Genomic DNA, 27,055 nt, shown 5'->3' on the forward strand with positions numbered 1-27,055 from the left:
AGACACTTGCTGGACATTGGTGGTGATCACACTGCCAGGTACATAGTTGGACATCTTCAAATCAAACACCGAATCTATCAAAGATGCGCCTCCAACAGTCCTCCGGGACTGGAACACCAGTTATCGAGAGCCAAAATGACTCTTTGCCTGAGCAGTCCAATGATATCACCGATAATCCCACCGGCGATGTGCCCAAGCGAACGGCCATAATCGGCATGTCCTGCCGCCTCCCAGGAGACGTTTCCACGGCCGAACAGTTTTGGGACCTTTGCTCACGAGGCAAAAGTGCCTGGTCACCAGTCCCAAAGAACCGGTTCAACGCTGATTCCTTCTATCACCCTGATCCCGATCGACCAGGCTCCTTCAATGCAGTAGGAGCCCACTTCCTGACAGAAGACATTGGCCTATTCGATGCGCCATTTTTCAATATCACACTCCAAGAGGCACAGGTAATGGATCCGCAACAGCGAATTTTCCTCGAATGTGTGTACGAAGCGCTAGAGAATGCTGGAATCCCGAGCCATGAGATCACCGGCCAAAAGGTGGGAGTCTTTGCAGGCGGCTCATATTCCGACTACGAAATCAACAACACCAGAGATATCTCGGCTATCCCCATGTATGCTGCCACTGGAACGGCTATGGCATTGCAGGCGAATCGAATTTCGTATCATTTTGACTTGAACGGGCCTAGTGTTACAGTTGACACGGCTTGCTCTTCCAGCTTGTCTGCTCTGCATTTGGCTACTCAGAGTATTCGGAACGGTGAATGCTCGATGGCCATTGTGGGAGGATGCCACTTGAATATAACCCCAGAGGCTTTCGTTTCGATGACACGTTCCAGGTAAGTGCAACTGGCAATCCTCCTGACATGCAAAAGCTGATTGGTACTCTCTGAAAGACTACTTTCGGATACTGGTCGCTCATATTCCTTTGATCACCGCGGCACTGGCTTTGGCCGGGGTGAAGGTGCTGGGTGTATTATCTTGAAATCTCTCGAGGACGCAGAGGCTGCGGGAGATGCCATCCGATCTGTCATTATCAACACTGGTCTTAACCAAGATGGGCGGACCAGAGGTATTGCAATGCCAAATGGCAAGGCACAGGAAGCATTGATGCGTCAAGTCTATAAAGAGGCACGGATTGACCCGGCCATGACAGGATTTGTGGAGGCTCACGGCACAGGAACCAAAGTTGGTGATCCCCTCGAAGCCACTGCATTGAATGCAGTCTTCGGAAAAGGGCGGTCCCCGCGTCAACCATTGCTTGTTGGATCTGTGAAATCGAACATTGGTCATGCAGAAGGAGCAAGTGGTCTTGTTTCTGTGATCAAAACAACCCTGGCGCTTGAGCGAGGCTTCGTACCCCCAAACTGCAATTTTGAGAAAGTGAATGAGGAAATACCCATGGATCAGTGGAATATGAAGGTGAGATCTTGGACTGACCTGGAGCATTGACGGACACTGCTAAAAACGCAACTAGGTTCCCAAGAAGCTGACTCCATGGCCCCGTGGCAAACCATATGCAAGTGTGAACAACTTCGGCTTTGGCGGGACCAATGCCCATGTTATTCTACAGCGTGCTCCCCGACATGAAGGCAATCTTGAGTTAAGCGACGACCCTCTCAAGCGCAAGTTGTTTGTAGTTTCTGCGTACGATAAGAAGGCTGCCCTCCAGCTTGGGAAATTGATTGCAGCGCATCTCGACCATTTCCCAGTGGTTTTCAATGACAGTACTATGGATAACATGGCCTATACACTAGGACAGAGACGAACGTTCCTGCCATGGAGATTGACATCCTCTGCAATCTCTGGCCAGGAGCTGACTCAATCGCTGGCTATTGACGCAGTGCCTGTTCGTTCTTCCAAAGAGCCGACTGTCGGCTTTGTATTCACTGGACAAGGTGCCCAATGGCATGGCATGGGCAAAGAACTTCTGAGCACATATCCAGTTTTCAAGCAGACCATGCAAGACGTGGACGCTTGCTTGAAATCCCTCGGTGCTACGTTCTCAATTATAGGTATGTCTCAACTTGATTCTAGCACTCCCCACAGCAATATTCTCAGACACTAACATTCCACACGAAGACGAATTGCTTTTGACCGACCCGAGCGCAAGCTCTATCTCGGCCGCATACATGAGCCAGCCCGCTTGTACCGCAGTCCAGCTAGCGTTGGTTGATTTGCTATCATCCTGGGGTATCCGCCCCAAGGCAGTGGTCGGTCATTCCAGCGGAGAGATTGCAGCAGCTTATGCCGCGGGCATTCTGGGCCTCGAAGAGTGTGTTCGGGTGGCGTACTCTCGTGGTGTCGCAGCAAATCTGGTTGCAAATGACAAGTCTATCAAGGGAGGTATGTTGGCGGTTGGAGCCAGCGCCCCAGATATCCAACAAATTCTGGATGCCATGCGAGGGACCAAGGCCGTTATTGCCTGTGTGAACAGCGAGTCAAGCGTGACTCTGTCTGGAGATGCGGATGTCATTACCGATCTGCAGACTGCCTTGGATAAAGAAGGGATCTTCACCCGAAGACTGCAGGTCGAGGTTGCTTACCACTCCCACCATATGAAGACTGTATCACAGGAATATCGATCCCTGCTTGGCAAGATTGAACCTCGGGACTCTGAGGTTCCATTCCATTCGACCGTTTATGGAAAATTGATTCCAGGAAGCACTTTGGACGCCTCCTACTGGGTCGACAATCTGGTTTCCCGTGTGGAGTTTGTGGAGGGTCTGAAGAGCCTTGTGACCGACGAGCACGCAACTACACCAATTAACACATTGGTCGAAATTGGCCCTCACCCTGCCCTACAAACACCCGTGAGAGACATTGCCCAAGAACATGCCCCGAATTCCAATGTGCAATACCTTCACACCTTGAAACGCAAGGTAGATGACATCGAGGCTGTTCAAAACCTCGCTGGGTCGTTGTTCAAGCAGGGTCTGAATCTCGATTTCCAGGCTATCAACTTCCCGAACTTGAAAACGACATCAAGAAAGCCTGCTGTTATGACAAATCTGCCTAAATATCCGTGGAACCACTCTGAAAGATACTGGTTTAGCTCACGCCTAGGTGATAATCATCTCCATCGCCAATTCCCTCGAAATGATATCCTTGGCTCATTGTGCATGGAGAATGTCGACTTTGAGCCCCGATGGAGGAACACCATTCGTGCAGATGACCATCCTTGGATCCGCGAGCACAGAGTACATGACAGAACTGTGTATCCAATGACCGGGTTCTTGGCCATGGCTATGGAGGCTATCTCACAACACGCACAGCTACACCATGTTACTCCTGGAAAGATCGATCTCCGCGATATCTTCATTAATCGTGTCCTCACTATCCCGGACAACTCATCCGTGGAGACAATGTTCAGCCTAAAACCATCCCGAGCAGAAGCTCCCAGTAAATCAGTCCTCGGCTGGCACGAGTTCAAGGTTTTCTCATGGGCTGAGGGTCGCGGATGGGACCAACACTGCAATGGCTTCGTCATGGTGCAAGAAGTCAAGGACGTCAACCCGGTTGATGGGTCTCGACAGCAGCTCGAGAAGACCGCACGCTTCACTGAACAATCATTGAAGATGCGAAATTCATGTAGCACTCTCGTGGACAGCAATGTCCTCTACGAGAACGTCGCCAGCGGTGGCGTCCAGTATGGTCCTCTTTTCAAAGGATTGACCGATATCTCATGGAGCAGGGATGGTCAGGCAATGGCTACCCTCCGTATCCCAGACACGAAAGCAGCCATGCCCCACCAGCATGAAACCCCCTGCATTGTGCACCCTGTTACACTTGATCTATGTAGTCAAGTTCTGTGGGTCCTTCTTGGTTACGGCGAGCCCGGGCCGAAAGTCACCCATGTGCCGTCGCATGTCAAGCAAGTCTCCGTCTCCTTATGCCCCGAACTCAGTGCCGGCAGTGTACTGAAACTGTATGGTCACAAATCAGGAACTGAATCCGCAAGCAACCCTGAGACTAACCGCATATTCGCAACTGTCCCCAATAACCCAGCGGATCTGATCATTGACATCAATGGTGTCACTTTGGTGCCGGTATCGAACGATATCAAAGGCTCAAAGGACAGCTCGCCGGACCAGATTTGCTACAAGGTACAATATGAGCCCTGCTTTGATTTCCTCTCCACCGAGGACTATCGACAGCTCCCTCGCCCCGAGACTGATGTTGCTCAAGGCATTGAAAGAATGCAGCAACTCGAATCTGTGGCAGAGCATTACCTGGCACATGTGGTTAAGACCGTGACAGAGGACGAGTTGTCAACCTTTGAGCCTCACCGTCAGAAATTCTATCGTTGGGCCCAGAAAACTTGCCAAAATGCGGACACCAAATATCCCTTGAACCTTGACGTCCTTGAACAGACCCGAACAGTCAATGCAGCAGGTGAGTTGACATGTAAAGTGGGGGAGTTGCTCCCTCAAATCCTCAGGGGCAAGGTAGATGCCTTGAGCGTACTGCTGGAGGATGACGGAATCGCAAGACACTACAGTGATCTTGACGGTCTTCGTGAGGCCTATGCCAATGTCTCTGTCTGCATTGACAAGATGGCACATCAGAACCCTACACTCAACATCATAGAGATTGGTGCTGGTACAGGTGGTGTCACCATGCCGATTTTGCAGAGTTTGGGTGGACATGAACCAGGATCTACGCCTCGGTTCGCACATTACACCTACACCGACATCTCTCCAGGATTCTTCGAAAAAGCCAAGACAAAGTTTGGGAGCTGGGGACATCTCATGACATACCAGACACTAGACGTGTCGGCTGATCCTACTGAGCAAGGCTTCGATAATGACACATATGATGTTGTAGTTGCCTGCAACGTGCTGCATGCTACTTCTGACATCAGCCAGACAATGGCAAACATCCGAGCCCTTTTGAAGCCTGGTGGCAAGGTCCTACTCATCGAGGAAACTGTCCCGAAGGCACGGCATTTCCCATTCGCACTCCTCTCTGGATGGTGGCTGGCCAATGACAAATTCCGGAAGGACGGACCACTCCTCACAGTCGAAGGATGGAGCAACGTCATGAAGGAGAATGACTTCTCTGGAATTGACCTATGTGTGGAGGAGTACCCTGGTGCATCTTTCCAATCTGGTTGTCTCATGATCTCCACTGCTAACAGCCCAATAACTGGTCCCGCAAACGCCGGCGATGTCGTGATTCTCGGCATTGACTCTATTGGGACCTTATCATCCCTTAGCCTCGAGTATGGTCTCAAGAATATGACTGGTGTTGAGCCAATAACTGCTGTGGACTCTGATGCGGTCGATGTGACCGGGAAATGGTGTATCTTCCTTGGGGGAATGGATCGCTCGATCCTATCGCACCTCACTCAGGAAAAGTTCCAGACACTGCAGCGACTCCTGAGCCGGGCTCGGGGTCTATTGTGGGTTGTTCGTCACACCAAAACTGACCTGGAGTCCCTTGGCGCGAACATGGCAATTGGACTGGCTCGCACCGTGAGATCAGAGACTGGCCTCCAATTCGCCACGCTTGACCTGGGAGAACGGGAGAACATGCCCGATGCTCTGGCCGTGGGCCACATACTCCAGGTATTTAGCGGAGTCTTCTGCCAGAAATCGCAACTGGTCCAGAATGACTGGGAGTTTGTTGTCCGAAATGGCAATGTTTGTGTGCCGCGTTTGGTGGATAACAACGAATTGAACCTCAGTGTCCAGCAAGAGACACCAGATGCACCCCCGCAGATGCAGCCCTTCAAACAAGATCGCGCTTTGCGACTTGCTGCTGGAAGCGGGAGGGGTCTCGACGAGCTTTACTTCACAGATGATGTCTCCCGCAATGGACCCCTGCCCCAAGACCACATTGAGATTCGGGTCCACAGTACCGGTCTCAACTTTAGAGATGTATTGATGGCCATGGGTCAGCTTCAAGGCGATAGACTCGGACAGGAATGTAGTGGAGTCGTGACTCGAGTGGGAGGTGCGGTATCCGACTTCAAAATTGGAGATCGAGTCTGTGCCATGTCACCAGGTTCATTGTCAACTTTCACACGTTGTCCAGCCTCCGGATGCTGGGCCATCCCCGAGGATATGCCATTCGAGATCGCAGCTTCGATCCCAGCTGTGTTCTGTACTGCCTACTACTCTCTCATTGACCTGGGACGATTGAGTAAAGATGAAAGCGTGTTGATCCACGCCGCTGCAGGAGGTGTTGGCCAAGCGGCAATTATCATTGCTCAGAGTGTTGGAGCTAATATTTTCGCAACCGTTGGTAGTGTTGAGAAGAAGACCTTCCTCATGCAGACTTACCAGCTCAAGGAAGAACATATTTTCTTCAGTCGTGATATGTCATTTGCACAAAGTATTCACCAGGCCACTGGTGGCCAGGGTGTGGATGTTGCTCTCAACTCGCTTAGCGGCGATGCTTTGCAAGCAACATTCGAGTGTGTTGCGCCATTTGGTCGCTTCATTGAACTCGGCAAGCGAGATATTACGACAAACTCTCGATTGGAGATGGCTCACTTCAACAAGAATATATCTTTCGCATCTGTGGACTTAGGTATGGTCAGAGAGAAGCGTCCTCAATTGACGAAGCGGCTGCTGCGTGATGTGTTCAAACTGTTTGTGGACACCAACGCCCAGTCAAGGTGGTCTGTCACCACTCTTCCCATCTCAGATGTTGAGGTTGGATTCCGGGCCCTGCAAGGTGGACAAGTGATCGGAAAAATGGTCGTCCAGGTTACCGATGATTCCATGGTTAAGGTATGTTTGTTAATACGGCAGTCGCGTTGACAGCGTATGATTGCTAACCCTCTATACAGGTCCATCCCGCTAGAAGAGACGAAAATCTTCTCCGCGCAGATGCTTCATATGTCATCGTGGGTGGAACCGGCGGCATTGGTCTCGACATTGCCAGTTGGCTACCAGAGAAGGGAGCCAAGAATCTTGTCCTGGTTTCTCGAGGTGGTGTCAAGACTGAAAAGGCACAACAAACTATTCGGGATCTCACTCAACAGGGTGTCAATGTGGAAATCTGTCGCTGCGATGTGGCGGATAAGCAGAGCGTTGAGCAAAATCTTGTTCCGCTCCTCGCTCGCATGCCCACAGCTCGTGGTGTTGTATACGGCGCTATGGTTCTCCGGGTAAGTTTCCAACACCAACCGCAAATCACAAACCCGCTAACTCCTTTATCAGGATACCCTCTTCGAAAAGCTTAGTTTCGCCGACTACCAGACCGTGATGATGCCCAGAGTTAAAGGAATCTGGAACGTTCAGCAGGCATTGACAACAACTGACGCTAGCGTGGATTTCTTCGTCAGCCTCTCATCTGCCGCCAGTTTTGTTGGTAATATGGGCCAATCCCCCTATGCCGCCAGTGGAACCTTCATGGCGGCGCTCTCCCAGTACCCCGAGACAGCCAAGATGCGCTGTTCGACAATCGATCTACCCATTGTCCGCGGAATCGGATACCTCTCCGACGAAAAGAAGCGGGAGACAATCTCCAAACAACTCGGCACAGAGTCTGTTGACGCAACAGACATCCGCGGTCTTGTCACTGCAGCGATCCGCAACGAGTTCGACGTTTCCTTCGAGGGACACTGCGTGGCTGGGTTCGAAGGCGTCAAATCCACACCCGCTAGTGCACAGCCATTCTGGGTAAATGATACCAAGCTGTCGCACCTGTTGCGCCTATCCACTCTCGCTGGCGCGGGTGCATTGGCCGAGTCTGCGCAGAACAGTACCGAGATTTCGCCGGCCCTTGCCGTCCGGCAATCGAAGACCCGAGAAGCGGCCGAGCTCATCGTTGGGACGGCCGTGCTCACCAAGATCTCTAGCATTCTTATGCGTCCGCTGGAAGACCTTGATCCGGCTGCGCCCATCACTGTTTATGGTCTGGATTCGCTGGTCGCCATTGAGATCAGAAACTGGATCACCCGTGAGTTGGAGGCTAATTTGCAGATCCTGGAGATCTTGACTAGTGACTCTATCCCGGCTCTTTCTGAGACGATTCTCAAGAAATCGGGTATACTTACTTCAGACCTCAAGGCCGAGTGGGGTCTCGATGTGGCTGAAGGTCGAACCGGCCAGGTATGAATGTTTTCCTCGCCTACACTCCTTGATTGACAATATGATCTGTGAGGCATTTGACTTCTTGCTCTTTGTTTATGGCAATGACATGTACTCTAAACTTTTTCTGTTCATCTTATCTTTTTGGCACAAAGGTTGAATTCCAAACGTTTCCTTTTCAAAATTTGCCTGACCTCTTATGCACTAAAAGGATACAGCAAGGAGATTGAAAGCCTTGTGCGAGATATAATGTCGTTTTGAACAGTGAATTGTAGGAACCACATCGTAGCACAAAGTCTGCTCTTCCACTCGCCTAGAACAAAGTAATAGAGCTTAAGAAGCTCACCACAGATGGTCCATGGATTTCTACCTACCATGCCTTGTCCGCGTCAATCGGACACACAACTTTGTGACTACCGGTGCCAGTATTCATTCAAACTCGATCTGTCAGTGCGTCTGCATCTACTCTGGGGGCTATTGACATGCGACGCCCATTCCATAATCCGAAGTCCACCTCTCATGCATCCCGTAAAACATCTTGACCGCAGAAATGCTGTCCACGGTAGCCTTTGTTGCCCTGAGCGCAGAAAAGGTCTCAGAGTGGCCGCTGCTAAAGTTAGCCTGGTACATTCGCCAGTTGACGAACATTGTTAAAATTCTAGACTTCCACTATGAATACCTCAAGTAAACGTATATGACCGAGAATTCAATTTGCATATCTCCTGGTCCAAAATAGTCACGTGTATAGATCGGAGTTCTTTCTTAGGCAACGACGCCGTCGGCTCTTTCTCTGCAAATAACATTCTTTTGGAATTTGATCTCTCGCTCCTCCAGTCCTTGCATCATGACACCTGTGTCATTATAGCTTTACCGAGTCTCTAGCAGGGCAACCTCAAATATAATGGATCCGAATATCATGATTCCCAACACCAGAAAAGAAGACTTCCCGCTCTTCAAGTACAATGAGTTCGACGTGTGTGCACTCTGTGCACGCGCGGGCAAGATGCGAGGGGAAATTGCGTGCTCATGCGACTTGAATCAGCGTCCGGAACGAGGTGGCTTCAATTGGGCCATTTTCATTGTATTTAAAGATGGCCTTGAATGGGTTCTTCGCTCGCCAGTGGAGAATCACCCCGCGATGTCTAACGAGTATGCCGCGAAACTTCTTGCAAGCGAAGCTGCTACGCTCAAGTATGTTAAAGACTACACAGAGATACCTTTTCCCGAGGTTTACTCCTATTGGTAAGCGAGCTGTAAGATATATCACCGTATGGATTCACTCGAAATAAACAAAGTGATGTTTCAACTGGGCCACATTGCATGGAAACTTGCCCAAGTCCGGTTTGCCCAAATTTGGTCTCTATTCATAAAAGATGGACTTTTTGTTATCGGAGAATGCCTGTCAAGAGGTCACATACAACACAAGAGAGATTCCTTGAGAGGATTCATTCGTGGACCTTTTTTCAACGAGAGGGAGTTCTACCACAGCCTCATAGCAGCCTTGATCAAGCACGCTACAAGCTGCCGTTGGGGAACCATTGCTTCGCTGTATCAGAACCATCTAGAAAGGACTACCCCAACAAGGATCAGTGGCATGCTGCCCGCGATGCTTGGAATGACTTTCTCAACGTTGGACAAAAGATTGACGGCGCCACGAACAAAGTCGACTATATTATTGCTGCTCTTACGCTCAGTCGTTTGATCTCTCAATATGCTAGAAACTGGTCTGAAATTACCACATCCCCGGCTAGCTTTCCACTCTGCCACCCTGATCTCACTACGACCAACATATTCGTCGACGATCAATATAATATTACGTGCATCATTGATTGGGCTTATACCACAGCTGTGCCTTTTCCTTTTCTTTTGTCACCACCAGGGTTTCCTCAGTCGCGGCACAAGTTAGATGAGAGATTCTGCCTTGGTTTCAGCCATGGCTTCAAAGATGCAGCGTCACTCAGCGCGGCCAGTCCACCAGTGGGGTTGTCTATCCCCAAAGCTCTTGAGTGTGTCAAAAACAGTGAGTTTGCTTGGTGTCTCACAAGGTTTCTAGCATTCGATTCCACAGATGACCTTTCCCCTTTCCGTACCATGTGGGAATCAATCTACCCATCAGTCCCGAAGCTCGAGTCATATTTCTTCTCACAAAGAGATCTACGACATTATCGAAAACTACACAAAAAGATCAGACTCGAGGACCTGTCGAAAACCCAGATACAAAAACCAGAAACTGATCTTTTCACCAAACCTTAGACCTTCGAGCTGTCTTTGGCTCGTCATTTAACAATGATTTCGGACTGGGGATTCAACTATGACCCACTCAAATTTTCTGGCCTCCGAGAGACACAGCAGATTTTTGTAACTGAGCAACGGCTTTGGCGATGGATATTGGAATTCAAAAGACAACATTGTGAGAATTTCGGCACCAAAGAGACCCTGGAATAAATACCACTAGTTCGAGAGGGATGGGTGCACAAATCTGGTTCATACAGCTCACATGGAGAAAAGACGTGTATTATTAGGAAGAAAACCAACGAATATTATAATTATGCCCACTCAATGCATGTCCCATTTTCCAGACCCCAAAAGACTCACAACCCAAGTGAGCAGGCAGTTCATTCTAATAAAATGTGTTAGTCTATTGTGACCATTGACCTTACTCCGCATGAATATCTTACCATAGCGTTTCATCCTTGTATCTAAAAGAAGTCTCTCGGATTGGTTCGTCGAGTACAATCAAAAGGCTCATCAATGAACCAAGTATCATGCTGTTGATCGAAGACAATGGGATAGGTAGTATCCGGATCACAAAGCTTGTTGATTTGAGTCTTGTCTCCAGCACTGATAGTGAACCAGTAGTTGTTTGTATCCTCGCTAACCTTCTCGCACTTGTAGAAGAACCCCGTAACGCCGGGCCCAAAAACATCGCTGCGGAAGTCGACAGCTAACTTCTTGTTGAGGTTAATATTGTCGCAGTCCTGCTTCAAGCCCTCCACAGAGGCTGTCTCTGCAGATTCGCTGGTATATCCCTTCGCCGTGTGTGTGCCGCTGGCCGACCATGTTGATGCTGGCAAAGATAGCTGTTCGGCAATGTCGGCTAGTAGCAGGCTGTTCGTGATAGTTGCCGCCGAGCAGCCGATACTGGCGCTCATGATGCCCAAGGTTGTGAATAGCATTGAGATCTTGATCTGAACCATATTGAGTTGATTTCCAGTTGATTGTGGTAGAGTGGTTTAGCTTCTTACATTTCTGGGAAATCTGTGATTTATATGGATTTTCTGCACGTGGTGTCATTCACCTTGCAGTTCCAATTTGTTTATAGTGGGGATTGATCTGCCATTCAGAAGTTGTCTTTTAACAAAATGTCTCTAAAAATCGTTTGGAGACATCGTGGACATGATGATGTAACGGGACGATCCGTCCCCCACGTCCAAATTAGGGGCTCATAGCCGCGTCTATGATACCCCGTTGCGGCATAACTCGGGAACTTGTCATTTGACTAGTTCTGGGGTCAGTGTTGGATTATATGTTCACCATTGTGATGGGAAGGTATTTCACTTTATATCTACTTCACTATTGCTCACACCCCTGGCCGAAAAAGTCCCGGGTTACGGGATTAGAAAATATTGACACCTGAGGCAGCAAAATAATATTTGGGTTTAACAACAGATTTTCCCATTTGTATCTTGTACTTTGATCCTATTAACACTTTGTTGCTCAATGCTGATATTTATGATACTTACTTGCAGTCTAATACTTTCTATCAAGATGTGCACTGATTCGAGCCTTTTTCGAGACCCAACCCAGCTGACTCTCGTCAAATCACCAGCTTGCCTGAGACAGAAACTTACGATTTCTACAAATGGATTTTAATTTTATTCTCATAGCTGGATACATATCCTGTGGTCTCACTCACTGAATATATGGCATAATCAAGCCTATCGTTCTGTCTCGTGTGCTGGGATCTTTGCCAACAAAGGGGTTAATACCCTAGAAGCACATCTGGCCACTGGATAACCAAATTGCTGTCTATTGGCAAGAACTCCAGAAAGTATAGGTACGATCACATCCTTTATGTTTAACAGCGCCTCAGCCGAAGATATCCGGGCGCTCGGATCCCTCGCGGGGACCAATCAACACTGTGTCTATTATCGAACGAACGGCCCTGCACCCTTGTTCCTGGCGCCATATGTAGGTGCTCAGATTTGGATCTTTGGCTACTTTTGATAGGTTCAAGCTTATTATCTTATCGTTACTATGTACCTGCCTCGGGTTCTAGCGGGGACCTCCGATGGTCTTCTAGAATTGCCAAGGTTAAGTTTTATGTTCACACAGCCATTGATTTAACTCAGTAGACTACATATGACGGAGCCCCGTGGAGATCTCCGATGGAATCACTTTGAGTATAGATACGATAACGAGCTAATACTGTGGGTTCAATATAACTCCACCGATCAATGTCTGGTGGTATGAACATGTCTGTGTTTCACATCTTTTCTGTCCCCTGTGTTGGGGAGTTCCACGCTATTGACCAATTAATATGTCACTTTTACCTCGAGCCGCCGTTTATGACTGCGGTCCAAGGCTGCTGAGAGATATCTGGACACTCACTGGTATCGCCATTGTGATAGTTGCCTTGAGGGTGACTGCAAAAATAAGGATACGAAAAATTGGCTGGGATGACATTCTCATGGTTTCATCATTGGTTAGCCTACTCACATCGTATCTTGGGGTCAAAATAGGTTGAAGTTCAAAACTGACCGGTTGTCTGGCACTTAGTGTCTTAGTATAGTCGGATCAGCTCTGCTTACCGTGGGCGTCAAATACGGATTCTGTCGCCATGTTTGGGACCTCGACACAAAGTCTGTCGTTCCGAAAGTTATTATGTTCGACTATTTGACCCAGACATTCGGCATTGCTGGCGGTACTTTGGGTCGCATTTCGTTCATTGTCTTCATCATTGGCCTACTCGGCACCAGAAAATCACACAGAGTGATATTGTGGATCATAGTTGGGTTACAAATCTTGACGAACGTGATATTGATCATCATTTTATTTGTCCAATGTCCTGGACATGCTTCCGCTATCTGGATGCACAATGAGGGGCATAAATGCTGGGATGTCCGCATCCAAGCATACTACGGGTACTACCAGGGCTGTACGAACTTCCATTCATTGCCTTGATCTACACACTGAGACTAATCCTCAACTCTAGCATTTAATTCGGCGACAGACCTTTACCTGGCAGTATTTTCAACATACATATTCTGGAATTTGAACTTGAAGTTAAGGGTCAAGTTGGGCTTGGTCACACTCCTCGGATTGGGCATTTTGTGAGTAACCGATTCGGACCCCAGTTTGAGAGGGTATACCTGACTAACAGAGCTATTTTAAATCCAGTGCAATGGCAGCCTCCGTTGTTAAAGTAGTACAAACCCAAGTCCTCGCACACGCAGCCGATGATCCAACCGTCGCAACCGTCAACTACAATCGCTGGCTATACATCGAAGCCTACCTGGTCATTATAACAGCATCAATACCTTGCATTAGATCCATATTACGATCTGTTCGAGGGGGAAAACTGGAACTTCACAGAGCACATACGAGTTGAGCTCGCCATATGGTGGAAACTCCTCGCCCACATCTAGATCCCGGAGGTTGACAGGAATACCCGGAAAGTCGATGATACGTATCTCTGATAACTCTAGCGCGGATGATATTTTGGAATGGAATAATGAGATTGATGGAGTACACGAGAGGACGGACTCGAAAAGATCGATACCTCTCCATGTATAAAATTCTATGGATCTTGAGCTTGCAAAATTATACGATACGTTAGTTATTAGAAGTAAACTGTAGACACAATCAGTTGACGAATTACATACATGTCCAGGTTTTAGACGCCAGATGGCTTACCCTTTCCGGGGAGTGCTCCAGGGCTGCGGTCACACAGTGTATTATATAAGCGTCAAGTTCGCGAGATCGGCATCGGACATACCGGATTGGGAAATTATTGAACAAATCAGAATGAAGTTTTTTGGGACTAGGACCAAAGAGGAAATTTGACAACCAATAAGAAGCTGTTATCCATCTGGTGATCTATAACTTTCATAGAAATATCTATAATAGTTGGTCCTGGGTATACTTTATTTTCTGATATTGAAATCTGCCTTATTCTACTGAATCCAACCGAAGCACTGCTTGCCCTCTGAATTTCTCATTATCCAAAGCAAGAATGGGAGACGAACAAAGTGGGATACCCGAGGCACCAGGCATGGAAATGTCGCACGTGGACAGCCAATACGCTACTAGCAACACGGGGTTTAATCGCCTGACTGAAGAAGCGGACTCAGAAAGCCCAGTATATCCCTCGGGATTGAAATTAGCACTTGTATTTTTCGCTCTGTGCTTGACTGTATTCTTGGTGGCACTGGTTCGTACTACACACCCGCTTCTCAATGAATCACATTCCGAAGGATATAAGATTGGCTAAAAGTGATTTCTGAGTAGGATCAAACCATCATTGCTACTGCAATTCCAACTATTACCTCCCAATTCCACAGCGTCGAAGACATCGGATGGTATGGCAGCGCATTCCTCCTCACAAACTGCAGCTTCCAGCTCTTTTTTGGCAAGCTATATAGTTTACTTTCACTCAAATGGACCTTTGTCGGCGCCGTAATGGTCTTCGAAGTTGGCTCTGCCATTTGTGGCGCGAGCCCTAACTCCGTCGCCCTCATTATCGGACGAGCCATTGCCGGAATTGGAGGCGCTGGTATTTTCTCAGGTGCTTTGATTATCATTGCCAAATCAGTACCTCTTTCGAAGAGACCAGCCTTTACAGGAATAATCGGTGCAGTGTGGGGTATAGCAAGTGTTATTGGTCCCTTGTTAGGAGGAGCTTTTACAAGTCAGTTTCCATTGCCTTTTACACTTCAAGTTGATGCTAACATTGGCAGCTCATGTCTCTTGGCGCTGGTGCTTCTACAGTATGTCACACTTCATTTCTGTTGCTATCGGCACGGCTTGAGCTAATCTGAGCCTAGTTAATCTGCCAATCGGTGTTATAGCCATTCCTGTCATTCTTCTTTTCCTCTCCTCGCCAAAGCCGGAAAACAGACCGAAGCCGGAAGGCTGGGCTACCTTAAGCCAATTTGATCCCGTCGGGACGATCCTTTTCGTTGCAAGCATCATTTGTCTTTTGATTGCACTCCAGTGGGGAGGGACCACATACCCTTGGAGTGATGGCCGCATAATTGCCCTGTTGACGGTATTCGCGGTGTTGATTATCCTTTGGGTGGGAGCACAATGGCAAAGCGGCGAAAATGCCACAGTACCCCCTCGTATTCTGCGGCAGCGTACAGTTGCCTGCTCGACGTTTTATATTTTCTTTGCAAGTGCGTCGTTTGTCTTACTGATTTACTATCTGCCAATTTGGTAAGTTTGAGAATTGCCTTCGCGGCCCCCGAATCTTGATTTTATTGATACTGAATGCGAGAACAGGTTTCAGGCAATCAAAGGCGACTCTCCTGACCAGTCAGGCATCCATAACCTTCCCACTGTTCTGAGCGTCGGTAAGTATACCCTCATGGGGACCAATGCAAAGCTGGATCAACAGAAGAACTGCAAACTGATACGAGGACAGTGGTATTTGCAATAGCGAGTGGCCTGGGAGTCTCAGTCGTGGGATATTACACCCCATTTATGATCGCAGGTTCGATGATCATGGCAGTTGGCGCTGGTCTATTTCTCATATTTAAAGTTGAAACTCCGATGTCGATGTGGTATGTGAATGCGGATTGATCCCACAAGCTCTTTGACTAATGTGTCTAGGTTTGGGTTCCAAGTCATCTTTGGTGCAGGTGGTGGTATTGGAATCGAGCTTGCGAACATTGCTGTTCAGACAGTTCTTTCCGAGAAGGATGTCTCCATCGGGACATCTTTGGTGGTCTTTGCTCGCTCTCTTGGGGGCGCCATATTCGTCTCCGTGGGCCAGAATGTTTTTAGCAACCACGTAGTCGCCGGAATGCGCGCCCAGGTCCCTGAGCTAGATCCATCTGTTGTCCTTCAGTCTGGAGCGACGGATCTTCGTCGCACATTGATGCAAGCTGCTTCGGGCCAGGCCGTGGAGGTTGCTACTCAGGTTATGGAGATTTACAATAACGCGATCATCCAGACCTTTGCAGTCGCGTTGGCCTTAGCATGTGTATCCATTGTTGGCGCCGTGGGGGTCGAATGGCGATCCGTGAAAAGCACTCACAAAAGGCCAAAGTCGGAGGAAGTTCAGGGACACGCGTAAATAATTTTTGACATGTTATTGTGGAAGTGGGTTGAAGCAAGTCTGTTGGAGGCAGTAAAGACACGCTTGATGAAATTAGTAGCATCGAAAGAATGCAAATTTGTGTATACATTAATTAGAGACAGTCTTCTCGCAGAAATTCATGAGAAGATATTGCGGAAATTTAGAAACACTCATCTCATGATGAATGGGCATTCTGATGGAGCATGTCGACATTGAAAAATTCCCAAAACCAAGAGTCAGATGCTGGTTCATGCCGATTTGGTTCAAATTCTGTACCCCCATTATGTACAATAGGGTAGTCAGATGATTTGGAAGACTGGATAGGCCCGTCGGACTGCCTAAGTCCATCCAATCGCTCAAGATGGGTCATCTCGGGCGTCTGCGTCTGGGTTGAGGGAACACCAAGAGTAGCCGTCAGCGTTTGTATTGTAGTGCTCAACGACCCAGCACCGGTCTGGAATGGGAGGACTTCCGCCGTTTCAGTTTCGTCTGACCCGGGCGAGATCTTGGGTTGGTGACTATGTAACCACTGCTTCAGCTGAGGCATGACCAAGAATGACCTGCTCAAAGCACTGCGATCATCCTGCGCAATGAGACTCCTCGAAACGAGGACGAGGTGTTCGATATACACTTCCAGTCGTAATTCGTCAGCAGTGACATAATCGTTTATTGCCGGCCCTGATAACGTAATTGCCTTATATAGTTTCAACAAAAGCACCACTGCATATATTACACGACCGCCATACATATGGGGTGGTAAAGCAATCATGTCGGACGTGGATAGCCCGAGGAAAGTATCAAGCAGACCTTGTGCCGCTCGTATGATAGCGCGAAGCATTGAAATGCGAGATGGGTCGAGATCGTGCATGTCGATGAAATTACACGTCTCCAAGGACTTCACACTAAAAGGTGCCTTGAACTCATCGATGTTGTGGTTGACATGTAATACCAACTCATGTAGATACAGTAAGCTAGCATATCTGCCAAATTCAACCAGAGCTGGTTGATTTACAATCGTCAATTTTGTCATTTCAGGCCAACATAAACGAAATTCCAAAAACAGAACTCACATTTGTTCATAGAGGGTATTCGCTCGAGAGGCAGGCATTCGATTTGAGACTTGTATTGTTGGATTCTTGTCAACTTTGTGGGGTCAGACAATGATGCCGACGTGGCCGAGTCAGTCAGAGATAGCTCCTGGTTTACAGCGTGGCAAATACCCTCTGCTGTTACAGTTATGCAAAGGAACTCGTCAGTAGGAGATGTTTTGGTCCTGCGCAAATCGGCGACATAGTCATCATACTGCGAGCTCCAGGCGAGCGAATTGGGGCGTCTCAATATCAGGGAGAGACTAAGTCACGTTTAGTTTTCACGGCAGCTCAAAAAAACAAATGACAAGGATAAATTCACCTTGCAGATAAGAGAAGACAACCGAGCCAGGCACGCTGTGCTTCCGCCCGATCCCACATTTCCTCGACTTTGCCAGCTGGCTTTGTTACCTCAATCCTATCCAATCCAAGATCTATAGCCATGGTTGTGGCAATAGAAGCTAGTTGGTTCAGGTTCATCTGTTTATAATCGTCTGGTGCTCTGTACCAAAAAGACACGACCTGAAGAGCTTGAACGATCTCGATAGACTTTTCGCCCCGAACAACCGCCCGGTCTGCCAGATAAAGCCTGACATTAACTGCTAAGTCTCTCTGCTGGGAGATGGTACAGTACCCAGCAGAAGCGATACTGATTATGGATAAAAATAGCAATGGCTTGGTCTCTCGCACAAGCGCAGTTGTTGTGCCAGTTGGAAACACAACAATGGGACATTTTGGAGCAAAATTGTCCAAGTATCGTTGAAAGATTTGTTCAGCTGTCTTTGAACTGAAGATGGATTCAACCATGTGTCCAATTTGATCGGTCCAACTGCAAGATGATGGGGAAGACGCTATTGAAACTCATTAGCAGTTCTAGAATATTATATAATTGAGAAACAAGCGAGGGCAATTCCTGAAAACTCACAAGATGTGGCCTGGGTGACACCCTGTTGAAAAGTCGAAGGTGTGTTCATGTCCAAGTTGGAATCAATTTCAAGTCTGCCTTCTGTGCAGTGATGGTCAACCAAAAGTGGCTTGCTTTGATATTGTTGCACACGCAGGTGCGGACTAAATGAACGAGAAGCTGCCTCGGTCGTAGAGCTTTCGACGGAAGCTGTTCGCGATGGCAGATACATCGTACACTGCTTGTTCTTCTGCAAGCATCGGAGGCATCCTCCGACTCCAGCAGTGTTATTTTGGCAGCGAGTCTTGGAATTTCTGCATTCAATACAGGCAGTATTCCGCAAATTGTGGATATCTCTGATCTTCGTGTCAGTCACGCCTGAGATTATAGCCCATGACCTCACCAGGCTGACGGGTTCCCAACCTTTTTTGCAACGAACCCTCGGGTCATTTGTAGGAGCAAACAGCTCAGGGTAACTGGCTGGTTGAAATTTGTCCCTTTGACTCGCCGTAGTCTTGTTTTCGGATAATTCTTGGGAGGGAATTCCATTGGGTGAATGATACTGCACATTGGTGTCTTGCCCCCTTGCCGGCAGTCGGGGAACAGCAGCGGCTATTGCGATTGGGGCAGGGCTCTTTTTAGCAGCCTCTAACCTGAATTTATTGAAAGCCATTTTGAGCTCATATGTTGAGTAGTGATACTTGTATTGTCATCTTCCCTGGCTGCGGATCCCAAGAGATTTGCCGTGTTTGCATGAATTTGAATGCCTGAGAATCCAGGCACAAATCAGCCTAAAACGGTAATTAACTAACTAACTAGGAGCAAACGAGTTGGGATTAAAGGAAAAGAAATACCCAATAGGTCTTTTTGAAGAAAAAAATGTACATAGTTTTGAGAGCTCGTCTTCTTTTGATAATACAGGTCTATTTCCCTCCATCTGTACCTTTTCGCCTTGTGGGATCAACATATAGGGTTGATATATACTATCAATCCAGGGTCTTCTGGACAATAACCGATGGTCCAGCGTAATCCTTCCGGCCCTTAGCAACATACATCACGAGACTGATGATGAAGACTCCCACAAAGAGAACCACACTCCAGTTGAAGCTTTCCGCGGTGACCACCACATCACCTGGCCACAACGCCCAGAAGAGCGCGAAACAGCAATATAGCAGCGCAACAATATTGATGCCCAGTCCCCAACGTCCCAGGTCCCACCGACGCCTTGGGAGGGTCTCAGGATGCCAGATCTTACGGTAGATGACGCAGCTAATTGAGATAATGTACGTGTACATCAGGGCCGCCACGTTCAGAGAGATAATGGCGTTGAACGCAGTCTCGGATCCTATATTGATAAGGGATAGCGCGCAGCTAATAATGCAGGACAGAATAATAGCATTCGTTGGGATCTTGCGCTTTTGGTCGACTTTGCCGATCCACTTGGAAAATGGAAGGCCATTGTCACGGGCGAAGGCGAAGGTTTGCCGGGAGGTGGAGGCATTAAAGAGGATGTTGCTGAAAATAACGGGTAGAAGGATGATAGCCGTCAGTCCGTTCACTCCTGCCGTTGAGGTCGCCTGTTGGAAGACATAGAGGAACGGGAAGCCAGTAGGATCGTCTAGGGCGGCTTCCACTGATGGCATAGCGAAAAGTAAAGTGATAATTAGGACGATAGCCATAAGACCGTTGCTAAAGTAGCCCCAGGCAATAGCGACAGGTACGTTACGACCTGCATCTTTCACCTCTTCGGACATGTGTGCAGTTGCGTCAGAGCCTATATAAATTGTTAGTATCCTCTATACATGTTAAAGCTTGCTTGATACGTACTTAGAGAGCCGTAGATAGCCGAGAGTTGTCCAACCATCACGCTGAGTCCCATTGTAGACCAACCTCCGTAATTCTTCCACTCCGTGACGAAGACAGCTTCGGCGGATTGGTGAGGTGCCATAGCCCACAGAACAATGACAATAATTGCCCAGGAGAGAACGTGGAGAATCATCAAGAGATTGTTTAGGATTGGCATCAGATCGGATGCGAAGACGTTGACAATGAAGATCACCAGGACCATCGCAAAGACAAGAAGGGTACCCTGCCAGCTCTGCGGGTCATAATCAGGGTTTCGGACACTGATTAATCCCTGTATAATGGTTCCAGTGAGGAATGAGCCAGAGGCTGCTCCAGCTTGCCATGCTAGCACTGACATCCAGCCTATATATAAGGAATTGATTAACCACAAGGAATCCTTTTCAGAAGGTTCAAGGGTCATAGGACAAGCCTACCTGTAATATAACTGAGGAACTTTTGGTATCGAGGCGAGGACCACTCAGAAACCCAGTGATATTGTCCGCCAGAAGTTGGTGCCATTGATGCCATTTCGGAGATCGAGGCAATAATGAAACCGAACCCAATGAAGGTCCATAGATAAGAGTAAAACAGACCCGGTAGGCCTCCGTTGTATAAACCTTCGTAGTTGGAGCTGAGATAACGTTCACGAATTAGAAATATTCAATGGAAGTAGGCAGAGTGATATACTAACATAAGAATGAACTCCCAGGTTGCCTGCAAAACCGATGCAAAACTTAAAGCAGCCAACGGCCTTAGGTTTCTCTGTATGACCATGTCAGATGGATATCAATGCGGCGCAGACAGAGAAAACATACCTTAAATTCCTGGGCCTTTCCCATTCGTTGCATGTCAGTGTCGTCTGCAACTGCTGCCTTTGGATCATGGTCTGAAGAACCATCTCGGTCTAAAGATTGCAGCTCTGTATCCCGCACCGCGGAACCGGATTGTTTAAAAGAATCCATGGCGGTAATCTAGCAGCGACTGAGCTGCTGGGAGGGGTAGAGAGATGGAATGTCACAGAGAGAGAGAGAGATGGGGAGATCGAGAATAAATGGAAAAATGTAAGGGGGGAAGAGATCAAGGGGCCATTAGTGAATCATATTAAAGATTCTTTGTATAACAACGCAGATTGGCGGGATCCAGCGACATTGATCCACAAGTCTTGATCTCAATGCCACTGTATAAGTGGGGTATGCCAATACTCTTTTGCCTTGGCTTGGACTAGCCCTGTTCTGGTGAACTTCATAGCTAGAATACAATGTAATGTACTTTTGTTGGACTAATAACTTTATTTTTATCATGAACAAAGGAGAGGAAAAGAACAATGGAAGATCGCATATTGCATGCAGGGATTAAACGCCATGTTGGTGCGCATGCGGAATGACACGAGGGTAGGTAGTATCAGGCCAAGAGCTGAGGCGCATGAGCCTAGTTCCTTCGCGCGATTCGGGAAACACAAGTACTATTTCAAGCGAAATGATGCGATGCACGCTAAGTGAAAATTTCGTTATTCTGAGGCAAGTTTCTAATTTATTTTTTTCGGAATGTCTAACCCATATATGAAGATCTCCACATTTACACCCGATGCATAGTGATATTGGAACGAAGGATGCCATTGGTTCTAATATTTGATTAAGTACTTTATATACTTTCTACGGAGCACCTATGGATCTTTTATGGCCTGTTCATCTTTAAAATCCTTGCCCATTCAATTTATAACCCTTGCTGCCGAAAATCTTGATAATTTGCCTACCGCCTTGAAGAATAATTAACAATTTTCGCCCCCAAATTGGTCGCATAGATGGCCCCCTTGTTTCCACATGCCTTCAAATATATCTATCCTGTGTCGACTTTCAATGTTCAATCTGCCTTAGACAATCATGTCGGTCACCTCGCCTTTGCCTCCAGGCATAAGCCCGCCTCTCTCAACAGATAACCCCAATAACCATAGCGGATTGATCGTAGTGATCACCTCGCTCTATATCGTTCTGATTATTGTGGCGCTCGCTACGCGGATCTCCGTTTCGTTCACTAGGCGTATTATGCAACATAATAACCTTTCGTTCGGTGTGCTCATAGTAGGTTCATGCATTCGCAGAGCGATTTGCACCTAATTCCGCTACTCCCACTAACAGTAGAATAGGTCGTGGCAACTACTCAAGCAGCGGTAGTGCTCGCTCAGGTTCACGATGGCTGGGGTATCCGGACAAAACCTGGCCAAACTACAAGCGATCGAATGCTCAAGACCGGATATGCCGCTGATATCCTATCGATAATTGTCTTGGGCTGCTCCAAGATATCGACTTGCCTATTCTACAGTACGCTCTTTTCACAGATACAAAGAATGTTTATCCGCATCAACTTGTTTGGAATGGTTGTTTGGACAATTCTTTCCGTGATACTACTAGCAGTCCGCTGTAGCCATAACCCTTGGGTTGATATTAGCGACACTCAGTGTAGCAGTTTGGTAAGATAAGAAGAGTTCTACATATGGGGACATGTGTGACTGACTGAACATGAACATGCTATAGATACCCCGATGGCAAGCGATTACAGCGATCGACATCGCCACTGAGGCCTCTCTATTCGTGTATACTGCAATAGCAGTACAAAAAATCCAGATATCAACAATGAAAAAGCTGGTGGTATTTATAGCGCTCCAGGCCCGAGTACTGTGAGTCGATTTGCCTACCCAGAATATAACTCGATTCTCACAATAAACTAACATCTGACTTCAACCTAGTCTCATGCCCCTCGCTGGGCTCCGCCTATACTATACGAAATTGCAAATCACCTCGGATGATCCAATACTCTTCGGCGCCTTCGCAACGGTCATAACGGAGATCTACCTTGCGATAAGCGTATTATGTGTCGTGAGCGCATTCTTCAAATCTTTCATCGCAGCCTACGAAGACAGCAACGGAATCTCGTACACAAACGGAACTTCTGGATCGCAATCAAAATCGAGGAGGATGGACTCGAGGAATACCTTTACGCACAAGGACAACAATGATGTTTCGGGTGTTCTACGCGGCTGGGAACGCGAGGAGGATCCCATTATTGGCCCCACTGATCCGAAGAGTGGCCTGAAGATTTATACATCAGTACAATTCAGTGTTAGGGATGAGAATATCGAGTTACCAGATCGTGAAAGTGCCGAGGGGCGCCGTGGTGGATTTTAATTTGTTTATACTACGAAGTAGAGTTGACAGCGCTCAACGGAATGACATATTCGCGATACCCTCCCTTTTGTCACTGATATTTTTCTGCATCAATTATTTGTTCTCCACATGAAGTAACGTACGATATATCAAGCCACCTAGTTATTTCGAAATATACTATCAATTTGGCACGTGGATGCCCTGTCTCGACGAAACCGGGCTAAATTAGTTAGCCGCCGAGTGGCCAATCAATTCATGAGTGCTATTAGGGTAAACGGATTCCGAATCCTTAGATGCTGCTACATATAGAGAATTTCCATTTTAGAGGAAAAGAGGAAGAGGAAAAACGCCTCGGCCTTATAGGTACTTTATTTTTGTAAAATTCAATGACCATACCAGGCCAAGCTAAATTTTTCGGATGATGTGCCTCCCAGGACGTTTGTCTCAGCCCCCAGGAGCGATCCACTAAGCTTGTCCTAAAACATTTACTCAGTATATCCTTGAAACAGATTGTTAGCGATGGGGTCCAGAACCACGTTCTATAAAATGGGGCGTCCTAACTGGCTGAAGTTCTTCAAAGAAGTGGACCAGCCGAGGTTCCATCCGATTTCTTGCAACCTGGTTTATATCATGTTCCTATGGACTCGTCCTCAAGCTTACAGAGTTCTGATATATACATATATAATATGCCTATATATCGAAATTTCAGCCAGCTACTCGAAAGGTAGAATTCAGAAGCGGCAGACTTTATTACGAGATGCTGGACGGACCTCGGACTTCGGCTCGGGAGGACAGATCTACCCGCGCCGTGTAATGCCAAGTGTGGTAGCGTACGTGCGCTTGGCAAGGTTACCATGTAATACCGTATCTGTATCATGCACTAGATCTTGTATAACTAGTCTAGAAAGGGAGTGCTCCGTAACTATTTTATTCCCCGAGGCGTATAACGTAATTCATGAGAGAGGCCCCGGGGTGGACACATCGGTCGCTTAGCCCGATATGCATGTTGTACGTTGCGCATAGTATTTATAGAGTATTGCATGAAACTAGAGAGTGAAAAATACCGAAGAACAAACCGTGGCAATTGTTTACGCATTTCGGTTAAGTTGGGTCACCTAGGACAATATCCAGGTGTACTATATAACGCGAAATCTTGATATTGATTATGGTATATTAAGGAACCCTTGAGAGAATGCCCAGGTGCGCAATTTACCTGTTTATTAATGACAAATTTAAGAACTCAATCCATGGCGATCGAAAGTATAAGTGAATGACGCGAACAGGGCTCGAGCAATATGGACTATGGAGTGATCTACAATTCCTCCGGCATGTTTCCCATCTTAGAAGACGGGCGGAATTTCTCCGCAAGAACTATTCCCACCCAATGAAATCCTCCGGAGTTTTAACAAGCCCTTCTACAAGAAATAGAGTATACGGAGTACTCGTGTGGATGGCCTTGGCATTCTATACATATGTACACGGAACACAATGTACGCCTTATCCCACCGGAAAAATGTAATCTTAAAAGAGACTCATTGTCAGACCACTGCACTCATGTCTCAGACAACGCAGAATAGCTAGGCACATCTCTATATCGTTATTTCAACTAGCCTTTCCACGAGACTTTCCATCCGCGCGTCGGAGCAATCCAAAATGATACATCCCAAGGACTGGCAGAAACCGCTCGCGATATTAGTTTATTTTTTCCTTTCTCTTCCCTCTTTCGCCAATGGAAAGTCCGACTTGAATGTCAAATATGTCGGAGCCCAGGCATTTGCATTCGAGCTTGGCGGGGTCGAATTGGCCCAGGACCGCTTCCTGGAAAACCAGGGCCGTACCCTTAGATATTTGAAAGAGATAGATGTCGACAGACTACTTTATGTCTTCCGAATGACCCACGGACTATCTACACAGCAGGCAACGCCAAACGGTGGTTGGGATGCTCCGGATTTCCCATTCCGTTCGCATGTTCAGGGTCATTTTCTCAGTGCCTGGGCTCAATGCTATGCTGTACTCCGAGACCAAACATGTTATGATCGAGCAGTCTACTTTGCTGCTGAGCTGGCAAAATGTCAGGCCAATAACAAAGCTGCTGGCTTCACGGACGGATATGTATCTGGCTTTCCAGAATCAGACTTCGCAAAACTCGAGAACGGCACCCTAGCAAACGGCAATGTCCCGTATTATGCTGTGCACAAGACTCTTGCAGGACTTCTCGATATCTGGCGCTTGACAAAGGACACCACCGCTCGAGACGTTTTACTGTCCTTAGCCGGGTGGGTCGACAAACGCACCGAATCATTCAGTTACGATGCAATGCAGAAGTTGTTACAAACGGAGTTCGGCGGTATGAACGACGTAATGGCTGACCTCTACCACCAAACTGGTAACAAGAGGTGGCTTACCGTTGCCCAACGCTTTGATCATGCCGTTATATTCGACCCTCTTGCCGCCAACAAAGATGAGTTCGACGGTCTACACGCCAACACTCAAGTGCCAAAGTGGATCGGCGCCGCTCGCCAATACAAAGCTACCGGAAACTCTCGCTACCTGGATATTGCCCGCAACGCCTGGGATATCAATGTCAAATCGCACACGTACGCTATCGGCGGTAACAGTCAAGCCGAGCACTTCCATACTCCAAACGCCATCGCCGCGTATCTTGACAATGACACATGCGAAGCATGTAATTCATACAACATGCTCAAGCTGACGCGCGAGCTGTGGCTTCTTGATCCCGAAACCTCAAAATACTTTGATTTCTACGAAAACTCCTTACTCAATCACCTGCTGGGCCAACAGAACCCTGATGATCACAATGGGCATATCACGTACTTCACCCCTCTCAACGCTGGAGGTCGCCGCGGTGTTGGTCCCGCCTGGGGTGGTGGTACTTGGAGTACCGACTACGACTCATTCTGGTGCTGTCAAGGAACGGCACTCGAAACAAACACCAAGTTGATGGATTCAATCTACTTTTACAATGAGTCGACTTTGTTTATCAACTTATTCATGTCTTCCGTCCTGAAATGGCGAGAGATGGGTATTACCCTGAAACAGTCTACGACTTACCCAATCGGCGATACATCAAAACTGGAAGTGTTCGGTGGTGGTGACTGGATGATGAATATCCGCATTCCTGCATGGGCATCCAGCGCAGAGCTGACACTGAACGGAGAAGCTCTACCTAATGTCAAAGCTACTCCCGGGACGTACGCTCAAATCTCACGTAAATGGACCGATGGAGATGTCGTTGAGGTCCGCTTTCCCATGAGTCTGCGTACGGTGGCTGCAAACGATAATTCAAGTATGGTTGCAATTGCGTATGGACCAACTGTCTTGTGCGGCAATTACGGCAACCAGAGACTGAGTAGTACTCCTACTCTCGCCCTTGACTCTATCAAACGGTCCGGAGATTTCAGCCTTGACTTCACCTCCATCGCCAACGGCAAAAGTGTTACACTGAGTGCTTTCTATGACGCTCAGGGATACAATTATAACGTATACTGGGCTACCACAGGAAGTCTCCGCACTGCGAGTGGCTGAACACTGAGAATCTGGTCAATTAATTTCTAAGCGCAATTGCTTTAGTTCTTATTCCACCGGTCTGACGTGACAAAGTGTAGTTTAAAATTCTGCGTAGAGCATTTTGTGTATTAAAAAAAAGTAAATACCATCATCTGATCACTGTAAACCGAGAAGCAGGTT

At 47.6% G+C, this 27,055-nt stretch overlaps 8 protein-coding genes across 8 annotated transcripts; 5 read left to right on the forward strand and 3 right to left on the reverse strand.

Moving 5' to 3' along the window:
* Positions 1-83: 83 nt before the first annotated feature.
* On the forward strand, positions 84-8,074 carry N7517_000742 (type I polyketide synthase; the record flags this gene model as incomplete). Its single annotated transcript, XM_056718472.1, has 6 exons — positions 84-841; positions 899-1,424; positions 1,480-2,017; positions 2,085-6,742; positions 6,802-7,122; positions 7,175-8,074. The coding sequence occupies 6 exons, from the start codon at positions 84-86 to the stop codon at positions 8,072-8,074; spliced, it is 7,701 nt and encodes a 2,566-aa protein (XP_056582607.1).
* An 874-nt stretch (positions 8,075-8,948) lies between these two features.
* Positions 8,949-10,300, forward strand: N7517_000743 (Aminoglycoside phosphotransferase; the record flags this gene model as incomplete). The annotated part of the gene is made up of 2 exons (XM_056718473.1): positions 8,949-9,238; positions 9,544-10,300. 2 exons carry the CDS (start codon positions 8,949-8,951, stop codon positions 10,298-10,300), a joined length of 1,047 nt encoding a protein of 348 aa, XP_056582608.1.
* Positions 10,301-10,746: 446 nt separating this feature from the next.
* Positions 10,747-11,244, reverse strand: N7517_000744 (uncharacterized protein; the record flags this gene model as incomplete). Its single annotated transcript, XM_056718474.1, has 1 exon — positions 10,747-11,244. The coding sequence occupies one exon, from the start codon at positions 11,242-11,244 to the stop codon at positions 10,747-10,749; it is 498 nt and encodes a 165-aa protein (XP_056582609.1).
* Positions 11,245-14,282: 3,038 nt separating this feature from the next.
* Positions 14,283-16,346, forward strand: N7517_000745 (MDR family MFS transporter; the record flags this gene model as incomplete). The annotated part of the gene is made up of 7 exons (XM_056718475.1): positions 14,283-14,480; positions 14,558-14,957; positions 15,007-15,036; positions 15,094-15,484; positions 15,551-15,621; positions 15,693-15,831; positions 15,881-16,346. 7 exons carry the CDS (start codon positions 14,283-14,285, stop codon positions 16,344-16,346), a joined length of 1,695 nt encoding a protein of 564 aa, XP_056582610.1.
* A 178-nt stretch (positions 16,347-16,524) lies between these two features.
* On the reverse strand, positions 16,525-18,411 carry N7517_000746 (fungal specific transcription factor domain-containing protein; the record flags this gene model as incomplete). Its single annotated transcript, XM_056718476.1, has 4 exons — positions 16,525-17,348; positions 17,420-17,700; positions 17,760-18,288; positions 18,363-18,411. The coding sequence occupies 4 exons, from the start codon at positions 18,409-18,411 to the stop codon at positions 16,525-16,527; spliced, it is 1,683 nt and encodes a 560-aa protein (XP_056582611.1).
* Positions 18,412-19,327: 916 nt separating this feature from the next.
* Positions 19,328-21,148, reverse strand: N7517_000747 (Amino acid/polyamine transporter I; the record flags this gene model as incomplete). The annotated part of the gene is made up of 5 exons (XM_056718477.1): positions 19,328-20,115; positions 20,169-20,549; positions 20,621-20,817; positions 20,878-20,948; positions 21,002-21,148. 5 exons carry the CDS (start codon positions 21,146-21,148, stop codon positions 19,328-19,330), a joined length of 1,584 nt encoding a protein of 527 aa, XP_056582612.1.
* A 918-nt stretch (positions 21,149-22,066) lies between these two features.
* N7517_000748 (uncharacterized protein) lies at positions 22,067-23,368 on the forward strand (the record flags this gene model as incomplete). Its single annotated transcript, XM_056718478.1, has 4 exons — positions 22,067-22,264; positions 22,330-22,653; positions 22,718-22,860; positions 22,930-23,368. The coding sequence occupies 4 exons, from the start codon at positions 22,067-22,069 to the stop codon at positions 23,366-23,368; spliced, it is 1,104 nt and encodes a 367-aa protein (XP_056582613.1).
* Positions 23,369-25,000: 1,632 nt separating this feature from the next.
* N7517_000749 (Six-hairpin glycosidase) lies at positions 25,001-26,893 on the forward strand (the record flags this gene model as incomplete). Its single annotated transcript, XM_056718479.1, has 1 exon — positions 25,001-26,893. One exon carries the CDS (start codon positions 25,001-25,003, stop codon positions 26,891-26,893), a length of 1,893 nt encoding a protein of 630 aa, XP_056582614.1.
* Positions 26,894-27,055: the final 162 nt, after the last annotated feature.

The sequence above is a fragment of the Penicillium concentricum genome (genome assembly GCF_028827145.1).
Source record: "Penicillium concentricum strain IBT 3081 chromosome Unknown utg000001l_segment0_segment0, whole genome shotgun sequence".
Taxonomy (NCBI): Eukaryota; Fungi; Ascomycota; class Eurotiomycetes; order Eurotiales; family Aspergillaceae; genus Penicillium; species Penicillium concentricum.